The sequence below is a fragment of the Protomyctophum bolini genome, assembly GCF_963924005.1.
Source record: "Protomyctophum bolini genome assembly, chromosome: 22".
NCBI classification, from domain to species: Eukaryota; Metazoa; Chordata; class Actinopteri; order Myctophiformes; family Myctophidae; genus Protomyctophum; species Protomyctophum bolini.
The window spans coordinates 18,805,191-18,827,104 of record NC_137883.1 but is presented as its reverse complement, the minus strand read 5'-3'; the positions used below and the strand labels follow the sequence as shown (position 1 = coordinate 18,827,104).

At 42.6% G+C, this 21,914-nt stretch overlaps 1 protein-coding gene across 3 annotated transcripts in view; it reads right to left on the bottom strand.

Moving 5' to 3' along the window:
• Nucleotides 1-1,378: 1,378 nt before the first annotated feature.
• Nucleotides 1,379-21,914, bottom strand: part of LOC308309871 (uncharacterized protein) — a 22,601-nt gene continuing 2,065 nt past the window's right edge. For 2 of the 3 annotated variants that reach the window (XM_080755818.1, XM_080755819.1), the window contains 15 exons: nucleotides 14,200-14,829; nucleotides 13,832-13,922; nucleotides 13,273-13,657; nucleotides 11,689-12,882; nucleotides 11,466-11,546; nucleotides 10,898-11,010; nucleotides 10,310-10,368; nucleotides 10,137-10,226; nucleotides 9,599-9,642; nucleotides 9,270-9,442; nucleotides 8,332-8,402; nucleotides 7,614-7,759; nucleotides 6,234-6,378; nucleotides 5,734-5,880; nucleotides 1,379-2,849 (listed from right to left, as the gene is read on the bottom strand). In XM_080755818.1, coding sequence (XP_080611944.1) covers nucleotides 2,571-2,849; nucleotides 5,734-5,880; nucleotides 6,234-6,378; nucleotides 7,614-7,759; nucleotides 8,332-8,402; nucleotides 9,270-9,442; nucleotides 9,599-9,642; nucleotides 10,137-10,226; nucleotides 10,310-10,368; nucleotides 10,898-11,010; nucleotides 11,466-11,546; nucleotides 11,689-12,882; nucleotides 13,273-13,657; nucleotides 13,832-13,922; nucleotides 14,200-14,694 — 3,513 coding nt within the window. In that variant the 5' untranslated portion in view covers nucleotides 14,695-14,829 and the 3' untranslated portion in view covers nucleotides 1,379-2,570. Of the gene's footprint in view, nucleotides 2,850-5,733; nucleotides 5,881-6,233; nucleotides 6,379-7,613; nucleotides 7,760-8,331; nucleotides 8,403-9,269; nucleotides 9,443-9,598; nucleotides 9,643-10,136; nucleotides 10,227-10,309; nucleotides 10,369-10,897; nucleotides 11,011-11,465; nucleotides 11,547-11,688; nucleotides 12,883-13,272; nucleotides 13,658-13,831; nucleotides 13,923-14,199; nucleotides 14,892-21,914 lie in introns of all 3 variants that reach the window. The other variant, XM_080755820.1, reaches the window with a different exon arrangement.

Here is a 21,914-nt window from a genome sequence, read left to right as displayed (position 1 = left end):
TTCCATTCAGAATACAACAAAACAAACATTGTCCCATTACCTCAGCAGTCACCACTTCTGATCTGCTACTGAGCAGTCAGAGGTGGCCTGCATGCCCACAATGCAAAATCCTGTTGATGGTTTTTACTGTGACTGAGGATCAAAGACATTTCCCCCTCATATTCTAATGACATCTCTTAGTGTTAACCACTTTAGAGCTGCAAACCAAAACCTTTTTAAGTCAATACAATATTATTTTAGTATGTTAAAACAATATAATGAACACAATTGGTGGTTGAAGGTGCATGGGCTCCCTGCTCTTCTATTGAGACTATTTATTCCACTACAGGCTGACAAGTTTGCATGAAATTCAAAAGGAAATATTTCACCTTGCCAAATTATCTCTGTTAAAACGAAATCCTGGCACTTGTGCGGGGGATTTGGGTTCAAATCCCAGGTAGGACATGAAAGGCACAGATTGCAGCTTAAATCATTTTTAACCCCGGCGTCCCTGTTTTGGGCAGATTTATATTTATATTTTCAAAATGATCAGATCTACAAGCTCACAACGCATCACGATGCCACATGTTTTTTTTAGCTCATAATAGACTAGTCTTTTTTAATGTTTGAACAGGACTGAAGTGGTTAGGATAATTCACAAGGAGTGTATGGCCTCTCTCTTGTTCAGCACCTGATCCCGTGAAGACACACTGCTATACTCAGACAGAATGGTGTGACCTGGGGGTGCTACCCGCATTGTGGGCTCCCATTGTTACATCACATTCTTGCCTGTACTGCTGGACAGGGACACGGAGGAGGAATGAAGAGTGCATGTGTGTGGTGGGGGTGTTATTCCAGACATCCTGTTCTTATTGTCAACCACCCCAGGCTGACCACTGCTCAACATGTCAGGCTGAAAGAGAACAAAATGGGGGCCCAGATTCCGTTGTGTGCCACCGGGAGAGATCACACACAGAGAGTGTGGTCCTGGTTTGGACCATCTAACCACTGAGGCTTAGCATTTTACATCTACCAGGGCATGACTAATGAAGCATTGAAATAATTAGGTTTCATAGTGGCAGTTTATACAGACAGACAGACAGACAAAGAAATGTCCAGCATTATTTGGAGAGAGAGAAGAAAGTAGAGATAATAATGCTACTTTATGTGGCTAGTGGTTTTGGCAATGATTAACAAAATGAATGATTAACTCTTATTGTACATACTTGACTCTATATATTAGCAATTTAATTAACGTACATTAATTCTAAATGCATGTAGCATAAATGATACCATAGTATAATACATTGTATTAAATATAACATACAAATATTAAATGATACAATGAAGCTGAATCAAGATTTTATATAAAATTCTTCAATGAACAATGAAATTGAGAATATTTCAAATGTACCAGATTAGAAGTAGGCTGTCTGACACTTCAGACATATTTTGTACTACAGCACCCTCTTGTGGTTGACATCTGTCAAAGCAAACAAAAAACATGGTCTAGAGTCTAGACCACGTTTTTTGTTTGCCTTGACAGATGTCTCCCAGCACTGTTGTCTAGACTCTAGTCTAGACAACAGTGCTGGGAGAAACACTGCAGCGCTATTGGTTACAATGACAACAGTGACATTATATTAAAACAAAGGCTTAGGTCACAGAACACAGAAAAACAACTACTTTAAAGCTAAATTCTTTGACTTCCTTTTTTTGTTTTTGTGAAAGTGCAAACTGCAAAAAATGCATAAAAGGTGACTCTTAAGAAACAGAAATAACACTAGACTTCCTGAGTCAGATTCTATTATGTTGGTTTGGTGATTGATCCTCCTCTCAATGACTCCTCCTGATTCAATATCAATATAAAAATACAATTTCTAGGGCTGGGTATCATTTGGAAAATGCCGGTGATACCAATCGGAATATAGTACCTTTGAAGTTGAAGTTATGACAATAGCATATTAGTACCTTATTTGAATATAAACAATGTAACTGGAACTGTTCATGTTTGTAGCAATCCAATCGCTGAAACGGCAAAAAAATATTTAACACTTAATAAATTATTAATTCCAAAAGCAATTTAAACGTAAGCAGTCGAGCTAACAAAACAAACATCATAACCGAATAGAAATTCAGATTGTAAGCAAAGTATTTTAAATGTCTTAAAGACAGAAAGCACTTCAATGTTCAACTTATATTTTGTTCAATAACTAATGCCCAATAAAACTCACAGTAATAGCATTCATACACAGCAGCTGTCGTTTGTTGCAGAGAACTGTCCAGAAATGCCGGTATAAAAGGTCAATCACGTCAGGTGTTGTGTGGATATGAAAAGAATACATATCATTATGGTAAGGTAGATTGACTGCAGGATTCATTTGAATGGCATGGTTATGCTGCTACTTGGCATCTTATTGATTCAATCCATTTTCAAAGAAAGATAGTACAGCGTACCGGTACCCACTACCCAGCCCTAATATTCACAAGTGTCTACAGTACATACTGTACAGTGTACAGCAACATCATTCCCAAGGGCAAAAGACGTGTCATCTTATAACAGTCATAATCTCACTGCCGTAAAACACCTCCTAGAGGATTTTATGACGCCGAGGAATAATGGTCTTGCGGTAAGTCCGTCGCTCAGAGATGTTGCGTTTGACTTTGACCAGAGGTGGTGGAGCCATCTCCAGGTCCAGAGAAGGGCTAGAGTGAGACTTCTTCAGTCCTACCTCCTCATCACCCATGAAGTCTTTACACAAGGCTTTGTCAAACAGAGTGAGTTCTTTGGTGCCAACCACGGCATCAGCTGCCATATTCAAACCCTTCCAGGCCTCCAACACACGAATGTAGACCTCATACCGACATATCTATAGTGTGAACAAGAGAAGGGATACATTATTGTAACCAGTCTGCCTGGTTCTTAGCTTACGTATATGATTCATGCCATGATGACTATGTTTATGTATTTGATGTATTACCATGTTTTTTGTTCTTGCTTACTGTAAATCGCTCCGGATTAAGAGAGTCTGCTAAATTGTAAATTGTTAACCGCGAAACATTTAAAATTATATTTAAAAAGTAGCCAGTCTCCAAGCTCACAACTTCACAAGCATAAAGCTTACTAGTAGTTTGAGGAAGATTTTCTTTCCACCTTGGAAGATTTTCGCCTAATAACATGCCCAAACTTGGGACACCAGGGTTAGTGGTTAATACAATACCACTAGAACAGCTGCAGTGGTTGGTGGTGGTCTCCCATAGACGTAAATACATAGGCCACATTGGCCCTTGGGGCAATAAGTTGATGCCACCACCGCTATTAAGTAAGACAGCTTGCAATACCCAGAAACTCTACCGCAAGAAATACACCTGAGTCATATATAATAAAACTATTTTATTTGTTTTATAATCATTAGATTCACTACCGTTATCGATTTGGTGTTGACTACGAAACCTCACATTTTTATTCAACCAAATATGTAACGACACTAACGGCTTGAATTTATTTTGAGAATTCAGCATGTTATCATTTTAATTGTTGCGAGACCAACTGTTTCCATAGACATACACGAGGCATACATGCATTCGGAGGCATGGCTTACTTTAACTAATAGGGCAGCCCCATTGATGTATCTCTCCAAGAGCAGCAGCCACCAATGTGGTATCTACTGTATGTGTAGACTAGATTGTTGTGTGCTGTATATATTTCTATGGACTCCTTACTATTCCATCAATATATTTAGACCCCTGGTGTTGGGTACGACAATGACCTACTGGTTGACCAGTAGTACTGCCTAAAGTTTATGAGCACAATATTTGCCCATGGCAAGCAGGGAGTCCTAAAAAAAACAATCTTATCATCATAATCATCACATTCCGTGCTCAGCCAAACAAATCATCACAAATATCATTCCGGCCAATCACTTTTGGCGTTGTCACTTTTCTGCCCTCACTTTTATCGTCAATATTACTTTGCTCAGCCAATCAAATCATCGCTATGGGGTGATCAGCCAATCGAATCATCGTGGAAGACTTCTCAAGCGGAAATGGGCATGGCGTATTTGGGGAGTCCAAGGAATCCAAGGGAAACTTACTTTTGATTGTATGACTTATAGGGAAAAACGTGAATCTAGTCTCAGCCACGCCTTCTGCGATTTAGGCATTTAGCAGATGCTCTTTTTCAGAGTGATTTTAAAGTGCAAAGTGCCATTGATCTTTGTCAAACATCAAAGTGTCCAAGTAATTACAGTGTGTATGAAAAACAAATGCTACACTGGATAGCACATAGACAACACAACACACATGGTATTACCGGTAATCTAAATAACTTCCATCTACGGTAAATAGTAAATGAGCATGAAGGGCAGATGCAAATTGAAGTGTTAGGACATAAGAGTTGGGGTTTCAGCTCTTAATTGCACAACATTGCTAGGAGAAATATCAAGCCACCTGTCAAAGTAAAAGTGTCATTTTTGGTTTTGACATCGTTATGTCAGTGGCTTTTCAGACAACATACTCATGTATGTACATACACACTGGCAGGCCAACTCTATTTCCACAACATTGTTATTCATAATATTGTATATTCACATGCACATTTACTTGAGAACACACACCCACCTCCACAGTATTTACATGTACACACAGTCTCACAACACTTATAGTACAGTACATAGGGCTGTCACGATTATGGAATTTTACTTGACAATGAATTGTCGCTCAAATAATTGCGATTATGTCTTTAATCGTGTTTCTATTGCGGAACATTATGAATTAATGAAAAATAATTAATAAAAAACTGTTTCACTTTCAGGCTTTGTAAACGAAAGGTGCACATGGCAGATATGACAAATAAATTACATAATTTAACTAGAACTGGGCTCGCTGAAAACCCGCCATGTGATGTAGAGTAGAAAATTCCCTGATCCAGTGATGATGGATGGTTAGGTATTCCAAGCTGATGTGTTTTTAAACGTGTTATATGCACTGTTTTATTGGTTTTACTCTTTTAATTGTTTTTTCTAATAAAGTTGTCCTTTTTCTTGTCCCCCCCCCCCCCCCCTGGCCCCCACACATGTAAAGCGTCTTTGACTTTGAGTGTCATGAAAAGCGCTATATAAGTCCCAGATATTATTATTATTATTCAACTCTGACACCCAGGAAGCGGCAGAGGTTTGAATGCGTTGTTATTGGAACCACAGATAGCACCTCTGTGTGAACCTAGAGATCTGACCCTTCCTCATGCAAAGACAAAATAAAAAATACAAGCCTAGATGACAGCATAAAGCTGAACATTTCTAGCACAAAGTATGTGGAAGTAGTTAAGATGCCAAAAATAAGTTGCTGTAGCAGCAAGCCCACAGTAACGTTATATTTTATATGAATAAAAAAGTCATCAAAACGCTAGTTGAGCTTGTAGATCGAACAGTTCCACTACTTTTGAAAATATTATATAACAATGATTATTTATTTTCTACAAGGAAATGATTATGATTAAGTATTATCTCAAATAATTACGATTAGGCGATTACCTGTATGTAAAAATAACACCTGTGTGAAGTGAGGGGCGCTCTTATCATCGTACATCATCATGATGTAAAATAGACACTATGCCTATTTGCTCAGACACTATGATGTAAAATTCTCCTTTCATTGTCAATGTGAATGTAATGTTTGTGTAGGACGGAAATCTACACTAATAGCTATATAGGAGGGGCTAGAGCCCCTCAGAAATGGTGACAGGCCTAACAGTACCTCATGCTGCAAGTAGTCCTCTCTGACGCGGCTTTCCTCCAGTTCTTTTGCTTTGGCCCGTCTGCCTTCTGGGAGGTTCTGGCGCAGGAATGTCAGATCATTGTGGAAGGACTCCAGCATTCCTTCATGAGACTGCAGCTGACGCTCCTGAGTGAAGATATCACACAACATAGAATCGTGTACGCCTTAATAGTCATGATGAATACTTCATGTTTTACAGTAAAGTAGTATATTGTCATGAAGGAATGTCAACTGTCACATATGCATTAAATAAAATGTCGTTCTTTCCGTTCAAGCACACCCATTGCTTGTAATTTTTTTAATAGAATACATAAGATCTATGAAAAGTCAAGCAGCCCTGCAAGAAATAAAGTTGCTCAGATCAGGGACAATTTGAAATGGATGGAATAGATTGTAACACAAGATGATAACGTATATGTTTACCAATTTAGTACGACATGAAGAAATGCAAAAAGGTTCAAACAAAGAAGAGAAAGTACCAATGTTTGTGCAGACTGTGAGGCAGGTAGGATGGGTCTACAGAACCTCCTCTGGGAGCCTACAGCAGCAGGGAAGGGAGGTGAGGAGTTGAGAGCCGACACCAAGTTCATACGGTTGATCCAAGAGCTCATCTCTGCTCTGGACCTGTGGAGGATTAGACAAGAAAAAAATTGACCCTGGCTACAACGCTAGCTGTTTAGTGACATTTTTATAGCATGGCTTCTAGGGGCAAAGACATTTAGAATAGTGTTTGTGTGTCTGTGGCTAATCTCGCAAAAAACAATAAAGAGATCAGCGGCAAATATCATGTACACTCTGTGACAGTAGACAGTATTGGTGAATATTTTTCACATTGTGAATATCTGACACATTTTGTGAATTCCTAATCTCAGATCCAATCCATGATCATCATCAAATCATACATCATCCATCCATATTTGGGCAAGTTTGATGTCATTGATATGACTTAATCAACATCATGTCAGAGATCCACAGGGAAGCCACACTTTATTTTTAAAGATCCCATCATGTTTAATATGAATTGACTCTGTATCATCGCTGTTGTCAGTGTTGGGGAGTATTAAGCTACATGTAGCTGAGCTACGTAGCTTAGCTACATTTTGCTGTAGCTTGTGGTATTTTAGCTACATTCATATTTGTGTACCTCGTCAAGTAGCTCAGCTACTTTTTGGGTCATTTTTTGTAGCTTAGCTACTCAAGTTACAAGCTACAAGTGTGGGTCTCCCAGAGGGGAGGAGGGGTCTCCCAGAGGGGAGCAGGGGTCTCCCAGAGGGGAGGAGGGGTCTCCCAGAGGGGAGCAGGGTGGGGGGGTCTCCCAGAGGGGAGGAGGGGTCTCCCAGAGGGGAGCAGGGTGGGGGGGATCTCCCAGAGGGGAGCAGGGTGGGAGGGGTCTCCCAGAGGGGAGCAGGGTGGGAGGAGGGGTCTCACAGAGGGGAGCAGGGTGGGAGGGGTCTCCCAGAGGGGAGCAGGGGGAGGAGGGGTCTCCCAGATGGGAGTAGGGTGGGAGGAGGGGTCTCCCAGAGGGGAGCAGGGTGGGAGGGGTCTCCCAGAGGGGAGCAGGGGTCTCCCAGAGGGGAGCAGGGGTCTCCCAGAGGGGAGGAGGGGTCTCCCGCATGTACATTCTCAATTTAACGCTGAAAAATAAAAAGTAGCTTTTAGCTACTTTTCCTATGTAGCTGTAGCTTTACAAGCTACATTTCTCCAGGGGTAGCTATGTAGCTTGATCAAGCTACTGCCATGGTGAGCTACTTGTAGCTTTACAAGCTACGCTTTCAAAGTAACTTCCCCAACACTGGCTGTTGTCACAATATTGCCGGTGTAAATACACAGCATGCAGACGCCTTCCAGCGGACACTTACGAGGCTTGAAAGAGGAAGACCCTCCAGTCAGCAGTCTGCAAACGGAAGACATGTGGTTTCTTGGTGTAGTTGATCGCTTGCTCAGCCAAGGCATGATGCACGCTCACCACCTCCTCTGTGCTGTGGTACTCCTTCTTATACTCATCCTGACACACACACACACACACACACACACACACACACACACGGGGGGGGGGGGGTATGCTGTGAGTTTAAGCTAAAGAAACTCGTCACCAATTTTCAACCATATCTTCATATAATTAGGGTAGTTTGGAAATGTGTCTCCAAGCTAATGGAAAGTACAGGCTTTAGGTGTTTTCACACGGGAAGCAACTGAGGCACCTGGCAATTCGAACCGCAGCAACAGTCGAAAATGTGTTTTTCTATGCGACGCGTCTACTCACATGTAGTCTCGCGTAGCCAGACAACTATTCCACAATCTCTGAATGCTATATAGAGTCTGGACCTATAGCCCCCATGAGCTGAGTAACGGAAGCTGCCATTTCCGTTCACGAAAATATATATTTTTATTTCCTTTTCTGCTAAGCAGTAGTCACCCACATAGAGCATGTAGACAGAATTGGTATTGTCCGATAATAGTGTGCAAATTTTGTTAAATATTCCTAACTCTTGAGAGTTATACCTTAAGGGTCCAGAATGGAGATGTGTTGTTGTTAAACAGTACCTTGTGCAAGTATGGAGATATGTTGTTAAATACCTTGTGCAAGTAGAGGACCATTCCCCTCATCACCCCGTAGAAGGTTTTCCAGCTCCTCTTGCCCCAGGGAGCTGGCAGAAAGGTTAAATGATGGTTACTGTAAAATAGCTTTGGCAAATAGACAAAGTCTGCTGGCTACTGTGGCTAGTGGCTATCTGTCTACACCCCTACACCAGCATGCCTGTTAAGAGCACGAGGACCAGACAGGATTGAAGTTTCACAGTATTTATTCAGGCTTTAACGGGTGATCGGAAACATGGTGGTGATGGTAATGGGGATTTAATATAATGCATCACAACTCGGCACATATAGCTGTGGGGTGGGGTTCCCACAGTACACTTCACCAGGCAAAGACAAATGTTTGTCTGTGGATACCATCTGGGCCTATGTAGGCAGGCAGATATACCGCCACAGGTGTGCCGATTTAGTATCAGATAGGGCTCCACCCACCATGTGAGGATTAGCTGCCACTCCACCTCACTCTCTTCGCATGGAAGTTCAAGTGTGCCCAGGCTGTTTTGGAAACACATTGCAGACACGCCCACACATTCAAGGGTGTGTCCCATTTTCGTTCAGACTGAAAGGAATTTAGTCTGCATGACTATAGAATTAACATCTCAATCAACTTGCTCCACCTGTTTTAATAGTGTGTTTGAAAAGTATGGATTTTGGCCGCCACCCCTATTTTGGGTATATCATTATAAGCAAAACATTTCATTTTCTTTTCTTTTTATATTCAAAGGGACTTTTTAAATACATTTTAATATTATTTATAAAAATAATATTTGCTATAATTGCAGATCTACAAGCTTGCCGAATACAGTGGCTAGGTAGCTACAAAATATCTGTTTGAGTGTGTCACTCTTTGTTTGATAATGTACTGTGATTAAGCAAACTAGTGTCAGAGTATTGTATTATGTATTTACGACACCACTCACTGCGCTTGCCGTCGATGTCAGCGTGGGTCTTCCGCTGGAGGAAGCCTTGTTTGAACACCGTGGCTTTGCTGTCGTGAGGTACATCCTGGAAGGGGTTGCTCTTGCAGCGTACCGGTGCATCCTCTTTCGCATCGTCCTCCAACAACATAGAGCTCTTCAGTTCCTCCTCATCACTTCCAACGGCATGTGAGGACAGAGAGGATGACATGCATGGCAGAGAAGTTAAGTTAAATGAGGTAGGATTTCATAAGAAAGAGCATAGGGACAATCCCAGCGACAAATCAAGAGCTTTCCAATCAAACATGTCATATAGTAGTGGTTCCACTTACACAGCCCATTCCAAAGGCTCGTTCTTAATGGAGCTGTAGAGGTTCTGAAAGAAGAGGATAGATAAAAGACTGAATGAATAACCACATTCTTAATCACTATTCTGGGCATAGGTGAACATTCGGCAAACACAGTCTGTGAGAATAGCAGATCTAGTTGTATCTTGAAAAACATTTGAAAATAGTTCAACTAGCAGAACTACATCAACACGTTGTGAGCTTGGCTATTTGAACTATTTTTAAATGTTTTTCAAAATAGTAAAAAATGACAAATCATTTAGGGATAAGGGATAAGGGGTGGCACAAGATATAGTAGCACTTAGTGTAGAAGGGGGAAAGGGAGGGGATTAAGTACAGACCTCAGGGGTACCCCAGTGAATGAAGTATCGGCTTTAAGTGGTTAAAAATGTAACCACATAAGACATATTTTTCTTTTTGTTCGGCTATTCAAAAATAGCATTGCGACACGTCACTATCCTCAAACGAGCAGATTAAAAACATCACAATGATTTCTCAAACATTATGAGGGTGTGGGAGTTACTTTCAGTAGTTCCTTGCTGAAGTTCTGGCCTTCATCCATCCCATTCAAGTTGGACACAAAGTCTGAAGTGGACATGGCCTTCCCCACATTCTACAAACAAAAATTAAAGGTGCACAACATGATGTAACACATGTATTATCTCAATGTTTTGAAATAAATGTTTCAAGACTCACCTGTCCGTGCAAGTCACTGTTGAGAAGCATCAGGGCACATGTGAGAGTCAGCACCGTATCTGAGAGGGAAAGCCCAACATGACGGTATTATTTACTATCTCTGAACAAGAATGCACAACAGGACTATGGCTGCAACTATCAATTATTTTTGCGATTGGCTGTGGGTTCGAGTCCCAATCCCGACAAACTTTGCTGTGTGTTCTCCCCCATCTCTCTCCCCTTTCCTGTCTACCTACTGTCTAATAAAGGCAAAAAAGCAACTAAAAAATATATCTTGAAAATAATCAAGAGCCTCCTCCCCCATACATTATTTCATATAACAAATTATGATCTTTTTAATCGACTAAATTGATTTTACTGATTAACCACTTAAAACTTATCTTAAACTTTATCATACTGTATAACGGTGTACCACAAAATTAACAGATATACAAGCTCACACAAGCTCAGTGTGGCCATGATTGTGACCTTGTAGATCTGCTTTTAAAATAATTGAAACCTAAAAATAAATAAAAATAGATTGTTTCTTTAGTTTAAAATCAATAATTTAGTATAGAACTTACACCCTTAGTCAGGACCAGAGCTCACCTGCATCGGACAAGGAGTGAGGGTTGCATTGATGGAAGCGGCAGGCGAAATGCTGCAGTACTCTCTCTCTCTCCTGGGTTTCCCCAATCAGCAGCACCACCTTCAGGAAAGACCTGAAACAAATAAGAACATGAAGAAATAATACAATAATTATTCCTTAATCTCTTCACAAGAGACAAGGGAATAATTATGCGTGTTAGATGGCTTAACCCATTTAGGCCTCACATCGAAATTAAAAAAGCTCTTCATGACAGTTTTCTGAAATACCCATGTTTCTGGTGCTCAATATTTCATGTCAAGGACCCCAAAATATATATGTAATAGGCCACCGACCCCCGTCTGAAAATATGTAGTTCCAGGGAACCCCCCCAGTAGCAAAGATTTTAGTTAAAACGTTCACTCAATATACAATATACTGTATATTCAAAGATTTGAGAAACATTTTCAAGATTTTTCAAAAATAGCAGATCTACAAACTCTGAGCTTGTAAATCTGCTATTTTTCAACAGCTAAAGTATAACATAATGCTTAAAACACCAATTATGAATGGGTTAACCATAATACTCACCTCAGGGAGTTGTCTAGAGTCTGTCCAGTGAAATCAAAGAATTTGAGGTATTCCTCTCCCACTGCTCGACTGAAGTCGTTGCTATACATAAAGAAACATACCATTCTGTGATTCGTTTACAATACATACATTCCCCATGCAAATCCATGTTTTAAAAAAAATTGTAAAAGGGTGCACAAAGATGTAATTTGCACAAATTGATGTAAGACGAACAAGTCCTTACTCTTTGTCCAAGTGTCGGACCACGTCTTTATGTTGAATCCTGTCCAGCCTGTAGAGCCTTTCAGCCAAGCAACAGGCCTTCTCCCTGTCCACCACTGTTTCATTCGCCAAGGTTCCAGTTGGGCCTCCATTTGACACCCCGGTCTGCATTGGTGCAACCTTTCTACAATCTGCCTGTATATTCTGAGGTGATTTTTCAGTCTGCCTCTCTTGCTGTGTGAACTCAGTCTTGGCAACATACTCCAAGACTTCAGTGTCAGGAGATTTATTTTCTGCTTGGTTCGTCTCACCAGTTCGTCTGGTCTCAGCTTGCAGCCCTGGAGGTTTTGAAGGCGTTGGAGATGGGCTACTCGTTTGCAGAAACGGGTCACTCTGCTCAGACCCTTCCATCTGCACTGGCTGTCCTGTCACTGCAGTGTGTTGCATCAGAGCGATATGTTCTGACTGTTTAGACTGTTCTGGTTGGCCTTCCTTTTCTGTTTTTTGTGACTTTTCTGTCGACTCTTCCTTTTCTGTTTTTTGTGACTTTTCTGTCGACTCTTCCTTTTCTGGTTGTTCCGACTCTTCTGGCTGCTTGTCCTTTTCTGGTTGTTGTGGCTGTTCTTCCTTTTCTAGTTGTTCCGACTGTTGTTTCTTTTCCGGTTGTGGTGACTTGTCAGTCTGCTTTTCCTTTTCTGACTGTTCTCTCTGCTCTGTGTGTCGAGATTGGTCAAGAGGTTCTGGCTCCGTTGATTCGCTCGAGTATTCCTTGGAATATTGTGTTTGGTTTAATAACTCAAGCCAATTTGATGGCTGGAACTGCTCTGATGGTTCAGTGTTTTCTAGGTGCATGGGGTCAGAGTCTGCAGAATGTTCTGTTGTTTCTTCACAATGTTTTGTCTGCTCTGGTGGTTCTAAACAATATGGCTTTTCTGCCTGGTTATCCTGCTCTGGTTCCTCCTGACAGATTTCCGTGAGGAGCCAGAGTTCTGGCTGTTGAAGGACCTCTGCTCTCTGTTCAGAATTTGACATCTGATTGACTACTTCACATGCTAGAGGCTCTACAGGAGTCTCATCGGTGACATCTGTATTTTCACACATTTGAATATTTTCTGACTGCCACCCTTCTGTCAACTTCTGAAACTCTTCCGAATGAATCGCTTGATCAGGCTTTATGATTAGTCCAATATAGTTGCTGCAATCTCCAAGCGGCTCCCTAAAAATGGGTAAGAAATATGTCTATTATTTTTTTATATAACAACGCAAATTAATAACAACCAATAGTACAACAAGTAAGTGCAGGGCAATCGTGTTTGCCTCTTCCACCCACCTGCCCTTTTTAAATAAAGGCTTGTCACCATCATTACTGGTAGGTAATACTGCCATTGTTATTCATACAGCTTAGGTTGAGTTTAAATTAAACACACACGGGGTGCGTGGCACTCAGTTTACACACACATTTGCACTCAAAGGAGCAGAATGGAAATTACCTCTCAATCTTTTTTGTGTGCTTTATCATTCTGATAGCTACGTACAATTACATTATATGTTAATGTAAAGTATATGCATCTCTGTCAATAAAAATGTCAATCAATGAAAATATTACCTTTCACATGGACCATTTAGAACAACTGACACAGGTACTTCATTCTCTTCATGGCAGGGAATCTTTGCCACAGTCTCCTCATCTTCCCCGTTATAATTTTCAGCCTCCACTCTTCCCAGATGCTGCTCTTCAGTCTTGAGACTCTTTACTGTAGCAGAGCAAGGCTCTTGCTCCAAGTCAGTCTGCCCAGTCAGCAGAATGTGAGGCCTTTCCTGTTCCTCTTCCAGTCTTGAGTCGACCACATTCTGCCTCTCCACCCCAGGCGCAGAGTCTACATTCCCCTCCTCTGTGATCAGCAATGTCTCTGCAGATTCAACAGCTTCATCTGTTACCGACTGTCCATCCTCTTCCTCTGTATCTGCCAGTGAGACTCCTGCAAGCCCATCTGGAAATGGCAGACATTACCCGTGAGACATCAAATTAAGAAGAGAACTCAAATTAAAACATTTAAATTCGTGAAACAGAGAGGATTTTGCAGAGTAGAAGTTTGCATCACTTTAAGTTGAACAATGCACTGAATTTCCATTTATATATTTCAATTTATAAAGTTTACACCTACCATCAGTATCGACACATTCTGGTAGCATCCACACTGGATCTTCGTCTTCCTGTGGTTTTGTTTCTTCCTCCGTATTTAACATATCACATGGCTACAGATTGCAACATACAGGAGGGAGTGTTAGAGAACTTGTGATTAACATTAGGTCATCATTAGACAACAGCTGTGATCTGAGTCTCGCTCTCGCCTGACCAATACATGCACCTGGCGACGCCAACTCTGCAATAACTTAGACATACAGCATGTCCAAATGCACATCGATCTACTTTCACTCAGACAGGCTGCTGAAACACTCGCACACCCACACCCACACCCACACGATGACAAAAGAACAAAATAATGACATTTCTTTCTCTGTCTCCACATACCTGTAGCTCTACAGTTGAGTTTAGAGGCTGTTGTTCCTCTAGCCCATCATCATTCTGTGTGTCCTCTGAGGTAAAGTCAGTGTCTATGTCCACAGAGTGAATTGACAGCGAATTTGTGAGAGAAGTAGCCAGCTCAGCCAAGCTGTTGTCGACTGTGGGGTAAGGGGTCTGAGAAGAGGGGTAAGGCGTCTCAGAAGAGGGGGCAGGCATGTCCCATTGCACCGTCGCTACAGAAGGACAGGTCATGGGGTATACTGGTGAAATGATTGGACCCCACTGGCTTTCTGCCTCCTCAGGATCATCCAGGCCTTCAGCAGGTGAAAGAGCATGGGGTTGTTCTTTGCTGTGCACCTTGTTCATCTCGACTTCTTCCCAGACAATGGCTTGCTTTTTCTCACTCAGCTGTGGATGTTCCACCGGTGACCATGATTCTTTTTGAAAATGCCCATTGTCTGAATCGTACGGAATCGAGGAGAATGTGCCGTCTTCCTCCATTAGCTTCGTCTTCAGTCTGCCCTCGTGTCAGGATGTCAGGTTTTTGGTTGGGTGTGTAGCTGTGAATGCCCGACAGTTAAGAATAGTTTTCTGTTGTATGAGGGGTGGCCATCTTTTAACGATTTCATCCAAATGCTATCACATGCGACCCCTAAGTTGTGGCATGACATCCAATACAGCCCAAATGAATGAAAGATCTGTGAAGAAGAAAGGAAAACGCATCAAAATCCAAAATAAATATTTATCTACATCCCAGCCTAAAACCACACTTCCCTCCATGTCCAAAACTAGACACGTGTTTGAGTTAGGTCCAGTATAACTAAACAAACTATGTGGTTTTGCCAAACTGGTTCTTTGTGAATACCTTTACCAATGTACCATTTCCACAGTTAGAAAGAACCTGTAGAATGAATTAATCTATAAGAGATACACAAATAGAATATACAGTATTCACTATAATTTAGCAGTTAGAGCAAATTACAATTAAGAAAGAAGACAAGAAACAAGCACAAAAACGCATCAAGTAAACAATTTAGTAAGAAACTGTTTTTAAACAATAGAGAATATACTGTATATCCGATGCTCACTCACCAGTTGTCACGACTATGGTCGTGTGTGGTTATGATTAATTATGAGTGTTATGATTTATGAGTGTTATTTTGGATTATAAATATATATATGTTTATTGCTAATAGTATATATATATTTATATGGTGGTATATTGTTATAGTATATATATATGTATGTGGATTATCTTAGGCCTAGATGTCTTCTAATATATATATATATATCTATATCTGTGCAGCAGTTGTTATGAACCTGTATTAGACTAACTCTCCTCCCATGCAGAGGATACTAATGGGTTTTCAGACAGACTGATTGTCATCAGCTGTGTGGCTGGGGTAACCCTGTTGGCCATGACCATGGAGGTCTGATCAACCTCCCTGATTGGCTGACGGTCGCGTGAGCGAGCTAGCGGCCGCGGCTCTCTCACTACATAGCCCATTCATGCCCAGCCCAGCGCTGGGGAAACACTTCCAAGGTCTTTCCCCCATCCGTCGTACTACTACTACATGTCGCCAACTGTTTTGTTCCTTTATTTTGTGAAGCTGAACTTTTGTTAGACAAGTTATTCCCTTCGGAAAGGAATAACTTTAGTTTTGTTTTTGGATTCCGTTTATTATGTTCATGCGAGTTAAAGAGCCATTTATTTTGTAACCTATTGTTGATTCTTATAATTTATTCATTATACTATTGAATAAATCCTTGTATTAAGGCCTTGGTTTCCGTTTCTCTCATATATTACATTACCTTTACCCCTAGACATATGGTTTTGTAACATATTTGGGAGCCCGTCCGTTTCAAAAAACAAATTAAGGATTCAGTTGTTCAGTTGGTTATGTTTTTTGTTTTGCTAGTATTGCTTTTGGTGGTAGACGGATTGGGGAGTATTAATGGTGAGTATGTTGCTCGTACCAGTTTGAGTAGCGGATTTTGTATATGGCCTGTATTTGGTATGGCCTCTGATGACCAGGGTGCTAGTACGGATGTCCTGTCGCTTGAGGAGCTACAACAGTGCTCATATTGGGAATTGTACAGTATTGCCAAACAATTTAACGTTCCTTTACCGCACGGTACCAAAAAGAAAGAGGCGATTTTCGCAGCTGTCTCACGGCAGTTGTTTTCACAGGGAGTCATTACGATGCTGTCAGATGAGAGTGAGGGGGGAGACGTATCACTCATTGTCGCAGAACCGAGTTCTAGTGGGGCCAATCAGTCTGACACTACGGGTGTGTTAGAGCAGGGCGAGGATCCCGCGGGGGACCCGTCTGCTCAGGCCCCACATGATTACCCACGGGGCACTGGGGGGAGTCCTCAGGACATAGGGGGGGTTCTGCGCCTCCGGGAGCTTGAGCTGGAAATAGCACTAACAACGCTGAAGAGCGAGGAGTGCAAACTACAGCATCAGAGACATGAGCTCGACATGGCACGCCTGCGAGGCCAGACCTACCCCGACGAGGCGTCCGCAGGGGCGCCCGCCTCCCAGCAGCGACACGGGTCACCCCCAGGTTCCAGAGGAGTGGCAGCGTTCGACATAAGCAAACAAATCGCATTGGTACCTGCGTTCAAGGAGGGTGAGTTGGATAACTACTTTTGTGCTTTTGAACGAATTGCTGGTGCTGTTAAGTGGCCCAGGGAATTCTGGAGTTTGCTACTCCAATGTAAGTTGACAGGTAGAGCACAGGATATCTGTAGCGCACTCACGGTGGATGAGAGCCTATGTTATGATGTCGTAAAGGCGGCTATCCTTAGCGGTTTCGAAATGGTGCCTGAACATTATAGGCAAAAATATAGGGCCGCTCAAAAATCCTCTACTCAAACGTTTGTGGAATTTGGCCGTGAAAAAGCCACATTGTTTAGGAAATGGTGCAACGCGAGCAACGTACACACTTTTGAGCAGCTTACTGAGCTGATAGTGATGGAAGATTTCAAATCATGTATCCCAGATCGTATTGTTGTCTATCTTGAGGAACAAAAGATTAACTCAATTGCTAAAGCCTCTGTGAGGGCCGATGAATATGATCTGACGCACCGTTCGGGTGTTTCTCCGGTGCGTAGCGGGGAGGGTCTGTTCAACATGCAGAAAAAACAGCACAAATTGTCACAACCGAAAAGTCCACCGAGGGGCGCAAGTGCAGCGCCTGACAATCGTGCTTGTTTTTACTGTCATGAAGTGGGCCATTTGGTTTCTCGCTGCCCTAAAGTACAACATAAGCAGCAGAAAGAGAATGGAAATGGAAATGTGTATTCAAAAAAACCAAAGGGTGTGGGGTTTGTGCATACTATTCCTCGGTCTGCTTCCGAGACAGCTATGGCTGTCCGGGCGGAGGTAGAGGAGTGTTTTGATCCCTTTATTTTGCATGGCTCAGTCTCGCTGTCTGATAGGGAAAATGAGCGCGTTCCTATCACCATTTTGCGTGATACAGGCGCCTCACAGTCCCTTATTTTACAGAGTGTACTGCCATTTGCGGAGAATACCTTTTGTGGTTCCGATGCATTGGTTTTGGGCGTGGAAATGATATCCTCTCGCGCTCCATTGCATATGATCCACCTACGTTCTCCACTTGTTTCTGGTCTTGTGCAGATCGGGCTACGTGAAAGTTTACCCATTGAAGGTGTGGGGATGATTCTTGGCAACGACATAGCTGGGGACAAAGTGTTTGCGTCGCTAGAAGTGGTTGAAAAACCTGTGGCTAACGTAGCTATGCCTGCGCTGGGAGCCCCACCCACTGTGTTTCCGGGTTGTGCTGTGACTCGCGCACAATTGAAAAAGTTTGATGACGAGGCTACGTTGTGTGACACTTTCTTGTGTGCCGAGCGACCAGTGGGTGATGCCCCACAGACACCGCGTAAGCGGGCTAGGAAAAGCTTGCTGGCTACTAAAAGTGATTTTGGGTTTGATATCGATAGGGAAACATTTGCGCATGCGCAGAAGCACGATCGCTCTCTCTCTGTGTGCTGGGAGGCAGTTACCAAAGTGGGTGAGGCTGCTGGGCCGAGTGCATATAGTGTAGAGGATGGCCTCCTTGTGCGTAAATGGTTTCCAGCGGCTATCGGTGACTTGAAATGGAATGTGGTGCGTCAGGTTGTGGTACCTCAGGGTTTCCGTTCCCAGATTCTCAGTCTGGCTCACGACAACATTTCTGGCCACCTGGGCATTCGTAAAACTTATGACCGCATCCTACGCTATTTTTTCTGGCCGGGTTTGAATGCGTCTGTTACTGACTTCTGCCGCACTTGTCATGTGTGTCAGATGACGGGGAAGCCAAACCAGACTATTCCGCCCGCGCCGTTGAAACCGATCCCTGCTGTGGGTGAACCATTTGAGCACATCATGATTGACTGTGTCGGTCCATTACCGACCACAAAATCTGGTCACAAATACCTTCTTACTGTAATGTGTAGTGCAACGCGCTACCCAGAAGCGTTCCCATTACGCACACTAAAAGTGAGACCAGTTATTAAAGCGCTTTCTAGCTTTTTCTCTACTTTTGGTTTTTGCCGGTATCTTCAAAGTGACCAGGGCTCAAATTTCATGTCAAAATTATTTGCTCAAGTTGCTTCCACCCTTGGCATAGAACACAGACACTCTAGCGCTTATCATCCTGAGTCCCAGGGCGCGCTTGAGCGGTTTCACCAGACGTTGAAAGCGATGATGAAGAAATACTGTCACGAAACTGGTAAAGCCTGGGACGAGGGCTTGCCTTATCTTATGCTGGCAGTAAGAGAGAGCGTACAGGAGTCGCTGGGGTTTAGCCCAGCGGAGCTGGTGTTTGGCCATACGGTGCGCGGGCCGTTGCGTGCGTTTCGAGAGGGCTTATTAGCCAACGCAAACTCGCCGGTGACTAATGTATTGGATTTTGTTGCGGGGTTTCGCGAGCGATTGCACAAGGCCAGACAGATGGCTAGCAGCTTTCTGAGTAAAGCTCAAGGTAAAATGAAGGCATGGTTTGACAGGAAGGCTGTGCATAGAGTGTTTGCTGTGGGTCAGAGGGTGTTGGTGCTGCTCCCACTGCAAAGCTCAGCCTTCCAGGCCAAATTCAGTGGTCCTTATGTGATTGACAAAAAAATAAGTGAAACGGATTATGTGATTTTGACGCCCGATCGTCGCAAAAAGACAAGGGTTTGTCATGTGAATATGCTCAAGCCGTATCTGGCTCGCACCGAGTCAGATACTCCTGTTATTCCCGCAGTTGTCGCCTCACTTTCTGCAGCAGCGCCGTCACTTTATTCCCCTGAGAGTGATGGGCTGCGTGTAAAAGGTTCGTCTGGGTCACGTCTACAGAACTCTGAAATATTGAATGATTTACCGGGGTATTTAAAACATTTGGGTCCCCAGGCGCAAGCAGACATTATTGATTTGATGGAAAATAATGTGAATCTGTTTTCAGATAACCCATCATGCACATCAGCCCTTTCTCATGACGTAATTGTACAGAAGGATTGCCCTCCTATTAAGCAACATGCCTATCGGGTTAATCCAACCAAGCGTGCTTTACTACGAAAAGAGGTTGACTACTTGTTAGAGAACGGGCTGGCTGTTCATAGCAGCAGTGCGTGGTCTAGCCCCTGCTTGCTGGTGCCTAAGGCTGACGGGAGCCAGCGGTTTTGTACAGATTTTCGTAAGGTTAACAATATAACGCAGGCTGACAGTTATCCGCTCCCGAGGATGTTGGATTGCGTGGATCGGGTGGGGTCTGCTAAATTTGTAACTAAATTGGATTTGCTAAAGGGTTATTGGCAAGTGGCTTTGACACCCCGTGCATCAGAGATCAGTGCATTCGTGACACCAGACGGTTTATACCAATATACAGTGATGCCATTTGGCTTAAGAAATGCACCAGCGACATTTCAAAGATTAATGAATAATGTACTAAGAGGCGTGGACAATACAGAGACTTATTTGGACGATGTTGTGGCATATAATGATACTTGGCTTGAGCATATACACACTTTGAGACAGATTTTTCAGCGGTTAGGAGAGGCTAACTTGACATTAAATTTGTCAAAATGTGAATTTGGTTGTGCGACCGTAACGTATCTTGGGAAGCAGGTTGGTCAGGGCCAGGTACGTGCTATTAATGCAAAAATCCAGGCTATTCTAGAATATCCTGTGCCGAGGACTAGGCGTGAGCTCCGCCGGTTTTTGGGCATGGCAGGTTACTACCGGGGGTTTTGCAAAAATTTTGCTGCCGTCACTGCGCCGCTGACTACGCTGACTAGCGTCAAAAGAGTATTTATCTGGTCGCCTGCCTGTCAGTTAGCGTTCGAATCCTGCAAGGCTCTCCTCTGCAGCACTCCAGTCCTGGCTGCGCCCGACTTCACCAAACCGTTCAAGCTGGAGGTGGATGCCAGCGCCTGTGGCGCCGGTGCTGTCCTGCTCCAGGAGGATCTTCAGGATATCGATCATCCCATCTGTTACTATTCAAAGAAATTTAATTCAGCGCAGGGTAACTATAGTACCGTTGAGAAGGAAGCTCTCGCCCTGTTACTTGCATTACAATTTTTCGAGGTATATGTTGGCTCAAGCCCGTTGCCTATTGTTGTCTATACTGACCATAATCCCCTTGTGTTCCTAAGGCAAATGCAAAATTCAAATCAAAGACTGATGAGATGGTCCTTGATGCTACAGGACTTTGAAGTGGAAATTCGCCACAAGAAGGGGACGGACAATGTCCTTGCGGATGCCCTTTCCCGGGTTTAAGGTGCTCTCTTCTTTGAGAAGAAGTTATTTGGGGATATAACTTCTTTTCGGGAAGGGGGGTGTCACGACTATGGTCGTGTGTGGTTATGATTAATTATGAGTGTTATGATTTATGAGTGTTATTTTGGATTATAAATATATATATGTTTATTGCTAATAGTATATATATATTTATATGGTGGTATATTGTTATAGTATATATATATGTATGTGGATTATCTTAGGCCTAGATGTCTTCTAATATATATATATATATCTATATCTGTGCAGCAGTTGTTATGAACCTGTATTAGACTAACTCTCCTCCCATGCAGAGGATACTAATGGGTTTTCAGACAGACTGATTGTCATCAGCTGTGTGGCTGGGGTAACCCTGTTGGCCATGACCATGGAGGTCTGATCAACCTCCCTGATTGGCTGACGGTCGCGTGAGCGAGCTAGCGGCCGCGGCTCTCTCACTACATAGCCCATTCATGCCCAGCCCAGCGCTGGGGAAACACTTCCAAGGTCTTTCCCCCATCCGTCGTACTACTACTACATGTCGCCAACTGTTTTGTTCCTTTATTTTGTGAAGCTGAACTTTTGTTAGACAAGTTATTCCCTTCGGAAAGGAATAACTTTAGTTTTGTTTTTGGATTCCGTTTATTATGTTCATGCGAGTTAAAGAGCCATTTATTTTGTAACCTATTGTTGATTCTTATAATTTATTCATTATACTATTGAATAAATCCTTGTATTAAGGCCTTGGTTTCCGTTTCTCTCATATATTACATTACCTTTACCCCTAGACATATGGTTTTGTAACACCAGTTTTACAGTTTAATAAAATTTCACACAAGGAGTACTGTACCTATATTCTTTCACTTGTGACATTTAAGTGTGGCGGGAAGGATATAATGCAATGACTTTTACCAAAACGTTACAAAACCACATCTGCACTTCCTGGAGACAGAAA